Here is a 12,433-nt window from a genome sequence, read left to right as displayed (position 1 = left end):
AACTCTTCTCCAGCACATATTTTGATCCACTGACTTCCTTTGTATATTTTGAGCTATGTAACACCGCACTTTGGGGTCCAACCCACTTTGGGGTCCGACCTCAAAGTGCGTTACGTAGTAACTATAGCAGAAGTACTATAGCAGTTTTTATATAGCCGCGACTTTTAAATATTTCAAGTGGTAACATAAATAAAACACTTCAATAAAACATCAAACACATATTTTTATTACTGCTACATCAGCATTTAAATGACGTAGAAATATTGATGTATATAAGTATTGACCGTCATTATGAGCTCCACCTCAAATAGTTCAGTGTCGTAGATCGAAAATAAGTCAGTACTGGGTATTTAAGAATTTAACTCAGTTGACACCTTCAGAACTTTGAAACCCAAAGTGCGTTGATATGTAGCATTTGACCTCAAAGTGCGCCGTGAAGTTAACCGCACTTTGGGGTTGGACTGCAAAGTGCGTTTGACCCCAAAGTGCGGTGTTACAGAGCTCCGCTTATAAACTTTGGACTATATTTACAATTTCAAATTTAGAACTGAACTTGACTAAAATTTTAACCCTATGACTTACTTTTTGGTTAATAGAGGTACAACAATGATATTTGGTCTGTACACACAGTTTAAGATGCATAATTCATCTTGATTTTGACCCCGTGGTCAAAATGTCTGTATTAAGAGCAACAGTATTGAAATTTGAAATACAACCACAATTTTAGATTCAGATTTGAACAGTGATATAGATTTGACCTAGTGATCTACATATTTATATTTTAGCTAATAGTATCTTATTCTTACTATCCGTTTAAGGTAAGGGTGGGGTGGGTTATGGTCCATTTTGACATTTCTTGTTCTCATTGTTTTATATGTATGTTGAATCATTTTTGTAATGGGATGTAAAAAGTCATTAGTTGAACAATTTTGATGTTTTAATGACCAGCTGTTTTACCTATTTACAATAATAGATAACCTACGATTTAATAGTTAACTTAACATAGCTCATATTTAGTGCTAGATATTCAGAATTAGAAAAAAATGTTATGTCGTGTACTGTAAATATCAAAGGCTTTTATGAATTTTTAAATAAACACTTTAGATTACAAATATACAGGCATAATAATGTGTATCTTTTAAATTAAAGACATGTCTCAGAATAATTGGGCGGAACACAAACCTTCCAACCAGAGCTCGACATTAGACACGAAAGTCTGGGGCAATGCATCATCAGATAAGGCTGTAGATGGAGTTTGGATTTCAGAAATGTTCGATAAAACGCACTACCAATGCACACATACGGAACAAAGAAGTAAACATCACTGGTGGATGGTCAACTTGGAACACACGAAACTTGTGAGAAGAATCACAATCTTGAATAGACGTGATTGTTGCGGTAAGATATGAATATACTTATATATTCTTTCGGAACGTTAATGTGGTGTTTCCTACTCTCTTTTTTTATTTGAATAACAATAGATTTAACAATAAACATTGATTTGTGCTCTATTTGTTAACAAATAGGTTGTGATGAAATTCTTATTGTATCGCTTGTCTGATAATTGGCATAAGACTAAATGTCGATTAGTACACTAGCCTGCCTTTAACTGCTATATAGAAAACTAATGAGTACACGCCGGGAACCAAGCTTAATGTCGGTTAAATATCCAGACGGTTCATCGACTGCTTTTAAATCGTATATATGTACCTGACTGACAGTAACTTAACTAGTGTAGCATACGGAGCCGAGAAGTTAATCTCGCTGACTTCGGATCACCTGCAACTAGCTACCGTGTGTCCGAATCCAGACCCGACCATTTGATAAATATGAGAGAGCTATCCAGAAAGTTAACTCAGTGATGGATTTTTCTACTTTGCTGACCAAATGCGAAGTGTATGTGTTACTTGTATCATAGTGTTTGGGGACCTTTCTGTTGAAAATGTGTCAGAGTAAAATCGTATACATATTCATGCAAAGTGCGTTAACTGTAGTGCAGAAATTAGTTACTTACCGGCATTCCAGAGCATGCCCATTGATTGGTTCATTTTCCTGGGGTTTACTTATTGTGGCGACAGAAAGATCATATTCAGGTGTTTCTTTATGACAACAGGGAACGTGTTTTTATGTTTGACTATGAAACCAGAGAGAAAGAACATCAAAACACTCGTCAATCTGATTTATACTGTCAATCAAATAGCCCCGTGTTTCGATGCTCTTTCTATTAAATAATACTCAATCGTATCACATCACTGTAAAGGTAAGCATCGTGATAAGTTAACCCTATGGGATGACCTCTTCTATTAGAAAATGTTCCTGGTATAAGAGTGCCTGAAAACTCTTTGGCAGTTTTTGTTTTCACCAAGACAAGTTAGTGTTGTTAAATTTTTCTGGTCCTCCGGGATCATTGATTCAAACACATTAAATGTTGAAAGTCGAGTACCGCTCAAACCGAGTCTGCAATTTTCAGGTAATTTTGTTGTTTTTGATGCTTCTTTGGGATCACCCTTTTTGCAGATATTTCATTTTTACATTCAATGCCGTTAAATCTATTTGACAATCCTTCAGTCATTAAAAGGAATAAACCCTCAAACCCTGGCCTCTCGCATTCAAAACGGTCACTTTATCAGGTCTCTTTGAAATATTAATAAACCAATAAATATATCGCTGCTACCGAACACTTATATATCTTTTGTCCAAAAAGTTTGCCACAATATACATGATAGCATATCAATTTATGAATAGAAGTTTGATGCGTTACCCTTCCTGAACGATGCTGCACAGTCTTGACTTAAATCGCCTGCCAACACGTTGTCGGGTTGAAGTCAGAAGTAAGTAATTGACGATAACATAAATGGCAACGATTACATAGATAATGACGTTATTTAATTATATATGAGTGACATCATATTCTTAGCTGCGTTCCCATGTGAACAGTCTAAAGTTTATGTTTTGTAAATGAACCTCTCGCCAAAAAGAGTTTGCATTATTATAAATTCGTTATACAAATTGCTCATGGGATAAACAGACGTATAAAGCCTTGCTGGCAAGCACCTTGGGCCATTTTTATCACATTAAGACTATATCATACAATTATAAACTGATGTTTAGATCAATACCTGAAAACGATAGTATAATTTTTATATCAAAAACGACCATAAAGGCTTCTGTGAATGTTAATTACACAAGTTATAAGTAAAACGTGTCAATTGTCATTTTGAATACAGATATTGTAAATGATTTGATGAAATCTCAATGATATCGCAATTTCATCTGTATTGAGATTTATACTATATGTCATATTTTGCGGTTCGGATCGGAATATCCGCCCCGAGGTGACCCGCACATTGGGCGGTAACGAGGCTTGCCGAGTTACCGCCCAATGGGCGGGTGAACGAGGGACGGATATTCCCATCCGAACCACAAACATATGTCAGACATATTTTTTTGCATATTCTTCCATATTACGTCATATTTTAAATTATTTATCTTTATTTTCAATAAAATTTTTTATCATTACAATCGTTTATACTTTCTTACAACAGCGTATGAATTACAACTTCATTCATAACGGTAAAATGACGTCATCCTTACCGTTCCATTGTAAAGCACGCGACTCATCTGGAACCCCCCATGCCAGATGAAATTTCCGGCATGGGTAAAACTCACGGAAACGCCAGTCTGATATGCAAGAAAATTCAGTACGTTTAAACGCAATGTTACCTGTACGCATCGTATCGTTAATTATAAATGAGGGGTGTTATCGTAATATTCCCTACTCATTAATATACTAGTTGTCTATTATACTTTCGTTGCTTTGTATTTGCAAAGTTGTTTCCGTTTAATAACTTAACTTATAGACTTATTGACTGTATGTTATGATCGCCTTCAGCCATCGTCGGATACCCATGGGTTGATTTTATTGTAACATAACCAATAAGATAAATGTTATTGGTTCGGCCGTGCGTATCGGACGATGCCTTCAGTGAGTAGAAAATCATTATTGTTTTTAGCGCCGACGACTGAATGACTGAACCATTTAACCAGGAGTTAGCCTTCAAACTTCATAGAAGGATGACCTTAATTGAGTAGAATTACTTAAGATCCGTTTACGTCCACCAAGATCATGGTCTCGGTGAATGTGATAACTGTTCTCGCTCAATAGCTATAGAACCATAACTATCAAAGTGTGTAGGATAATCACGCTCCTTCAGTAAAAGTTCCATATTGTTTCGGTGCACAGATGCAGAAAGGTCAAGGTCACAGTGAAATTTTCTTCTCGATTTCACTAATAGCTGACGTTCGCCTTAGTTTAGTAAAAGACAGGTCTTGATTTGAGCAAAGATGAACGAAGGTGAATAACCTGACAGTAAAATCTGTTTTCTCTTAATTTGACCTAAATTCGTCATATTATTATATTATAATATGTATGTGTGTGTGTGTGTGTGTGTGTGTGTGTGTGTGTTGGTGTGTGTGTGTGTGTGTGTTGGTGTGTGTGTGTGTTTTGGGGTGTCAATGAATGAAGTTGAAGATCACAATGATCTTGAATATGAAAAACTTCTCTGCTCAATACAAATTTGAGAATCATGCTTCAATGTTTGTTTTCGTTCATTTTTTATGGAATTGATTATGTTTTTTAGAAGAACGATTGCACAATGTGACAGTCACTGTTGGGGATGTAGAGGGTCAGATGAAACAGTGTGGAAGATTTACGGGTCCTGGTGGTAAAGGAGAACTTGTCGAAATCTCGTGCTCGACACCGCTTTTTGGACAGTTTGTGAAGATAGAAAAATACAGCAACAGTAGTTTAACATTATGTGAAGTTGGAGTATATCCATAAAACTTTTTTTTATCAATAAAAGCTCTGTTGTGTATTTTGCTGATAATTAGTTTTCTTATTCGATATATATTCGATGAGGTTACTGTTTCGTTGATAAAATAAACTTAGATTTCAGTGAAAGAATTACTAAATGAACACGTGATTTATGTCCAATTTAAAAACATAGTTGTTTTTAACTACATAGTTGTTTTTAACTGCAAGAATAAATATTCATGAATAAAATGAGCATATAGTCGCTGCTTTGTCTGTTTATCCGTGTGTCTGTCTTCAGCTTTACTGGGTAACAGCTTATGTACAACTTGTTACTATGGGGACAAACTCTAATTCTAGTGTTAAAATGGTGTTACATTGTGAAAGAATTTAATTGCACGTTAAAAGATATTAAAAGGAGAAAAGAAATAACTCCGTTATGAAAACCTGCTAAAACCAGAAAATAAATTGAAAAGTATTAAAGGATTTCATTAAAATATTACACATTGATAGAGACCAATGTGAAGAAATGCTTTGTATAAGAAATATAGTTTTATCTTGCTGTTAAAGTGATTTAATTGTCTCCATTATTGAAACTTGTACATGGTCAATTATTGTGGCTGCTTTATGCCATTCGTGTTTTCGAAGCGCGACCCCGCCAAGCGTAAAGTCGAGAATTAACAAGTGAAAATGGCGGAGACGCGAGCAAAAACACGCTAATAAGCGAGGGCGCGGGGTGAAGTTTAATAAATAAACATTCAGTGACATATAATATTATTCATGTATATGTCAAGTATAAAATGAAAACAGAATATACAGATTATCGTTTGAAACAAATTTTAACTTCAGTTCTGACCATTTAACTACTGGACTTTTGTTTTCTGGCACAAATATCGTTTACATTGAGAGCAGTAAAAACACAACATCAACAAACCAACAACAAACAACCAAAACACATACTTTAAATTCATGCATGTAAGACATTCCATAAAAAATGTGAAGTTCTTTAATGCAATTTATAACATCGATATTAACTGTACAACGTTTTGTGTATTTTCCCATTTCCAAAACATTGACTTGTAATATGCCGTTTATATGAAATTTTAGAATTTAAATTAATTAACAGTAGCTGAACTAAATAAATTGTCATTGAAATTATAAAATAGCTTGCTCTCAAGCAACTGTACACAGTTATAATTTGTTCTCCCAAGCATCCGTACAATGAGTAAGTAAGCAACTATACAGTTAGGAAACAACACCAGTAGTGATTTATTTGTCAATTGTTTTTCCTAAACCACTGCGTTGACACTAGATACTTTTAATTTTTGTAAGGTCATATGATTATTCTTCAAAATATCCAAAGGATTTGCTCGTAAAGCTTGAAATCGGTGTCCGAAGTCACCAGTTGTGACATTTTTTTTCAGAATAGGGGTGAGAAATCGTATTTTTATTGAAAATACAATGTATAAGTTTTGCCAAATGATTTAGGCCGGAATTGATAATTTTTATGCAACTTCTAGTTATAACAGTAACAATTCCTCCATGATTGGTCTTTATTGAACTTATTTATCAATTTTCAGTTTAAATTCGGCGATTTTTTCGCGTTTTGCTCACTCGCAAGCGGAAGTTTTAGTGGACAAGGAGTGTACGTTGTGATCTTGGCTTTATTGTGTTGTCGATTCCGCGCATCGTCGTTTCGCTTTAGATCATTATCCCTGTTCTGCTAAGTTCCGTCCATTGTTTCTTCGTTTATGACACACGCTTTCATTTACTTGGCGGCCATACATTTATGGAATGGCACGAAAGTGTCACATTGAAGGTTTCATGATAACCGCCGTATGAAAACTTCTGCAACTATTTCTAACTTCAAAGTTTCACTCTTTTCATGTTTCAATGTTTTAATTCTGCTTAAGCAGGTGCTTGGGGGCCTAGACGGTAACTTGCAGTTTCCAGTACCGTCGATAAACAGGTTAAATAAAACCAAACCTGCAATGTTTCCAGTTTTGTCGTTTAGGCGTTCTTTAAATATTCGTTTTCTCTATTTTATCGTCTTGTCGTGACATGGCTAAGCCATTTAATCGCTTTAGTGTTTCGTCGTATCATCGCTTTCTCGTTTCGTTTCGGAGTGATATCGCCATTATTTCGCTCATGCACATACATATACACAATACCCAATGATGTCACTTTGCCTACTCATTTAACAATCTTGGTTTCAGTACCGTTCTGTCGCTTCTGCATATTGTTCGTCGATTCGGCGTATCCCTAAATCACATCAGTGTATGGTTTCGTCGCTTCGGCGTTGTTTTTTAAAAATTAATTTAGGTCGGTGGTACAACAAAAAATGGCCCTGTAACAGGGACTTTAGGGTCAAACGCACTTTGGGGTCAAAATCGAGAAATTGATACATATCAACGCACTTTGGGTTTCAAAGTTCTCTGAGGTCTGCTTAAATACTGAGTAATGACTTATTTTCGATCTTCGACACTGAAATATTTGAGATGACGGTCGATATCTATATACATCAATATTTTTAAGTGTCATTTAGATGCTAATATTGCAGTAATAAAAATATATGTTTGATGTTTATGTGGTGTTTTATTAATTTTACGACTTAAAATACCTTATATAACAAACTACTATAGTACTTAAATTGCGAATGTATTCCTACAAATTCGAAAAATATCCTGTTCTGTCAGCCATTAACTAGATAACTTTTGATGACAAATTGAACCCCAAATTAAACATGATGGGCGTGTAATAAAATGCAACTGATGTCATCTCAGTGTACTTTAATTTCTATCTAAATGACTTGTAACAAGTAAGTTAGAAATAAAATTTATCATAAATTAAATAAAGTTATGTAACGGTGATATCAAGCCTTTTTTACATCAGTTAATGCCTTACGGTAAATTTTGGCTTTCATCCCCCGAACATCCTCGTGATTTTTACGTTTGTCAGGTACCAGTCATGTTTTGAAAAACTTATCTGTGTGATGTACCACCACAACCGCTGTCATTTTGAAATGAGAGGAGATGTCTTTTTCCGGAAATTACAAAATATACGTGATTGAAAATAATTCATTCAATAATTGGAAGTGAATTTCATTTAAGTTATAATACACTTATGATCTTGTTAAGCATGGTGAATTCTTATAATATGACATCCATCTTGAAAGCCATCTTAAATGTTTCATTTTTCGAGTAGGGGCATGCAGATTAACACAGCCTGAATTCCTTTCAATGCAGCCTTTTCTACAACATTCAACATAGAAAAAAAATTATCAATTCAGAAATGTTACCTCCGTTTAATAAAACTACAAATAGGGTAAATCCACATTTTCAATGTGCTGAGCAGTTCATATCGTATAATGAACTGGATTTTGATTTGATGTGTGACATGCAATCTCTACAATTATCGGCACACATCAGTTGTACCCCAAAGTACGTAACACATGTGCGTTTGACCCCAAAGAGCGGTGTTACATGGCCCCAACCTAACCCTGTAGTTTCAGAACATATCACTTAGTTATACATGTAGACTGTAAGAACAAATTAGATGATTATTTCTTGTTGATTTATGTTATTCTCAGTTTGTTCGATAATGGATACAATTATGTAAATGTATAAGTTTCTTTTCTTAATATAAAGTAATTACTGCAATGAACAGTTAACAAAATACGAGTACCCAGTAATTTTATGCACGATCTTTCAAAAATATTTTCTTTGTTTTATATTAATTCTTCCATTATTGATTTATTATTAAATATAAAGAATGCAACATACACTTCAAACTTCGTTAAGTCCAAGGTGACAGCAAGTATCGTACTCAAACTAGAAATGCCATATGTACACTTTCTGTCATTTCTTAAAGAGACCAGAATTTTTTCTGACATGATGAGACTTGAAATATTTTTCCGATATTTTTGTACCATTTCATATAGGTCTGAATCAAATACCTGTAATAGCAAATTTAGAGTCATTCCTCTAGATATTTTTTTATGCAAAACGAGCCTAAACAATTGAAAAATGATTTTTTCATTACAGCACAACTTGATTAAATAAGATAAGAAAAAACTCTCTAGCGGAGGCTTCCTTTTACAGGCATATACTACCAATATTCCAACTATTAATAAATGGGTGTGAAAAAGACTCTCATATGTATAAGTTTAAGCATCCAACCAGTATTTCTACGTTTGGTAAGCGCCACTCAAATTTTGGATTATATATATACGATAAATTAAATAGCATTCAATTTATACAAGAAATGTGCTGCAAATAACTTGAATATTATAAAAATGCTAATTTTTAGTAAATAAATTCCAATTCACCTATATCGTACAAACAAAATAATCGTAAACATGCATAAATGATCATTTAACAACAACTATTATCCATAATATTCAGTAAAGACCCATATTCCAAATGAGAATAACTGAAAAATCGAGAGGACATATATCAAAATCCTGAGGTTAAACTCCAACATATAACAGTAGCATACAATAGTTCAACCAATTCGCAATGAAACAAACAACAAACAAATATCAAAAAACAAAGAACACATCAACATATAGAAAAACCAATAAGCAACAACTAGAAATACATCACAACAAAAAGAAAAATACCACAAAAAAAAAACAAACTAAAACAATCCGAAAATACTAAACAAAAAATCAAAAAAAAAACAAAAAGTCAAACTAAACCCCAAAAAAACAACACCAAGCACGTAAAAAAAAAACCAACACCCAAAAGAATCAAGCGAAAGTAACAAAAACAACAGAGACCAAAAAAACGACGCAATACACAACAACAAACCAGACAAAACAAACTACCAAAACAGCAAATAATACCACTTCAAAAAAAAAAAAGACCACAAGGTCACCAACAACAACCACACCCACAACACTAATCAACCCACAGCGCGCCATTGCCCAACAAACAACTCCCCGACCAATCATGCTTACACAACAAGCACCAAACCCCATACGAAAAGTCAATTAAAAATGCGAAAACCCAACACCAAACCAAAAAACAAACACAAAAACACAAAAAAACCCACAATAACAACCCAAAAAACAAAAACCCACGACCCAAACCCACGCATCGACCAAAACATAACTCAAGACCTAAAGCCACGCCAAATCAACAAGACAACAACCCAAAAACAAACAACACTAACACATATACTACGAACACCGAACAATAACCACGACCCAAAAAGCAACAACTCCCAGGTTCCCTTGTTTACAAAACATCGCACACCAACCACCCAAAAACACCCAAACCCCAAAATAGGAACCCACCACCACAACAACCCCCATTCAAAAAAACACACATTGAAACAAAACCACACCAACTCAACTAACACCCACATGAAGAATTAAGTTAAGACACCGTCGACTACAGACAGACACCGTGCGAATTATGTATGTGTTTTTTGCGGATTTTACGTTTCACAACCGAACCGGTATTTATAGTCATTGGCGACGTTTCCCAGCTTTACCTGAGTTGCAGAGGTTGAACGGGGCAGGCCTCAGGTGCTCTCCTGTGGACATTATTTTCAGGCCACGAACGAGGCACAACTGAGTTAGAAACCAACGGACGTTTCGTAAGCTACAAACGAGACGATTTATACACGGGATTCTGTCTAAAACACACGCACAAGTACACCCCCAGCCCCCACGTTCGAGCCCCCAAAAAAAAAAAAAACAAAACAAAAACAAGTTAGATTGCTTTCGTTTTAAAATTCGTGGTTGATCCTCAAGACAACCACTTAAAGAAGGTGTCCACGTGTGATTAGGTTTTACAGTTAACATGCATTCTCATTTTAGCTATGCAACAGTCGGCAGAATGTGTAGTACACGATGAAGAGATCACTCAGTTCTAAAGAAAATCGACTCTGCATATTGTTGTTTTATGACTGAAGACCCGACCAATTCATACTCTGTCAAGACTCTGTTTGATTGAGCCATGAGATAGAACATTGTTATTGTTGCATATTCTTCCATATTACGTCATATTGTTTAAATTAATTTGATCTTTATTATTCAATAAAATTTTGTTTAAATCAATACAATACGTTTTGATGAATTACTTTTCATTACAACAGCCACTTAGATCCTCACCATAATCTACATTCTCCATCACAGTGAAAAGCGTCATCCACCGCCAGAAAGCACGCACCCGAAACCCCCAGCAACAACCAGAAATAACCAAGCCATCATAAGCGCTATAACAGAATTCAATCAAATTCAACATTAGTTAGTGTATGAATCAAAGATTCCGGAACACCAGAAAAAATATATCAACATTGAAGTGAATACACGGGATAACTTTTTACAGCTGTCACACGACACCTGAAGTCATACAAACAGCCACTTAAATGGTTGCAACAACGAGTATTACATTTTAAATACATTTTTCAGTTTTGAGATTTGTAAACAAAATCTAATTTTATAAAATTAGTAACGGCTTTATAACATTATTGAAGTCATTAAGTATTTCCTTCATGCTAGATTAGCTAGTCTTCGACCACTCTGCACGTCTTAAAAATAAAAGCGAAAGGTTTAGGTGCTCAAACTTTGTGTTTTATAAACTGTAACGTCTTGAATTAAGTTACACAAGATGAAGTCCAAGTGGGAAGTCCAAGTACAAGTGAAAGTACCACCAATAATTATCGCTAAAATATTGTTATATATTATATGCGTATGTTAGCGTCAGAAACATTCTATAATCCTTTAAGATATAACGACCTCGCATAATTGCTATATTTTTATCTAATAATAGGACCAAATTTATTATAAACTCTTTAATCTTTATTCGTTAGTAAGCTACTTTATTTTGAAGTTTAATGAAGACAGATTACGCTATAATACCACGACTTACACGCGAACCTGATGCTTCAAACATATTGTAAATTAGCAATTTACCACGTGCATGGTCTGAACTTTATATGCCTCATTAATTACCAAATTTGACTCCGTCATTGAATGTCATGAATATTACCAAACATACAGGAAAATTAGGGAGAGAATATTTTAGAAAGAAGCATTTTTTAAACTGTAAAATGTTTTATAAATAAAAACAATCTTGTTTTATAAAATAAAAATACACTAGAATAAGGAAGTGAATCGTTATTCTGAAATACAATATCTTTTAAACTAATACTCTTTATCTTTGGTTAAATCATTGTTATAAGCAAAATAAGCAAATAAGCACATGCTATAATCCTTTCAATAATATTATAAATATATATAAAAATATTTCACTCATCACATATCGAAATTAAAAACATGAGCGATAATTGGCTATATTTTGTCATGATTTAATCTCATATAAAGAAAATATATACAAATTTAAAGTCGTCAGAATGCTATATTCATCGGTTAATTCGTAATATTTTAAAATATATAAACAAGAAGACTTTTAGAATACCTTTGTCCATTAAACAAATTATTGATTACAAATTGTTAAATAATTTTGACTTAAAATAACGATTTTTTTCTTTTCCTTTCTTTATTATATATCTATATAATGTTTATTTAAGCTTGGTCGAAAGAGTCCGTTTCTGTCTTTTTTCACTTTGTTTAAGAAAGAATTAGATTTGTATCCGATGTATTATCTGATT

General features: G+C 34.0%; 1 protein-coding gene across 1 annotated transcript; it reads left to right on the top strand.

The window, feature by feature from the left end:
* Positions 1-1,146: 1,146 nt before the first annotated feature.
* Positions 1,147-5,706, top strand: LOC132718112 (fucolectin-7-like). Its single transcript, XM_060701739.1, has 2 exons — positions 1,147-1,398; positions 4,641-5,706. Exons 1-2 carry the CDS (start codon positions 1,152-1,154, stop codon positions 4,838-4,840), a joined length of 447 nt encoding a protein of 148 aa, XP_060557722.1. The 5' UTR covers positions 1,147-1,151; the 3' UTR covers positions 4,841-5,706.
* Positions 5,707-12,433: the final 6,727 nt, after the last annotated feature.

This window comes from Ruditapes philippinarum, unplaced genomic scaffold (assembly GCF_026571515.1).
Source record: "Ruditapes philippinarum isolate M1 unplaced genomic scaffold, ASM2657151v2 ctg15193_1_1_1_1, whole genome shotgun sequence".
Classification (NCBI taxonomy): domain Eukaryota; kingdom Metazoa; phylum Mollusca; class Bivalvia; order Venerida; family Veneridae; genus Ruditapes; species Ruditapes philippinarum.
This window is presented reverse-complemented; position numbering and strand designations above follow the sequence as displayed.

What these genes read in the sequence shown, in the direction of transcription:
- LOC132718112 (XM_060701739.1), top strand. Translation starts at nt 1,152, where the DNA reads ATGTCTCAGAATAATTGGGCGGAACACAAACCTTCCAACCAGAGCTCG. An exon ending in GAATAGACGTGATTGTTGCG is followed by an intron (nt 1,399 to 4,640) that starts GTAAGATATGAA and finishes TATGTTTTTTAG; the next exon opens with AAGAACGATTGCACAATGTG.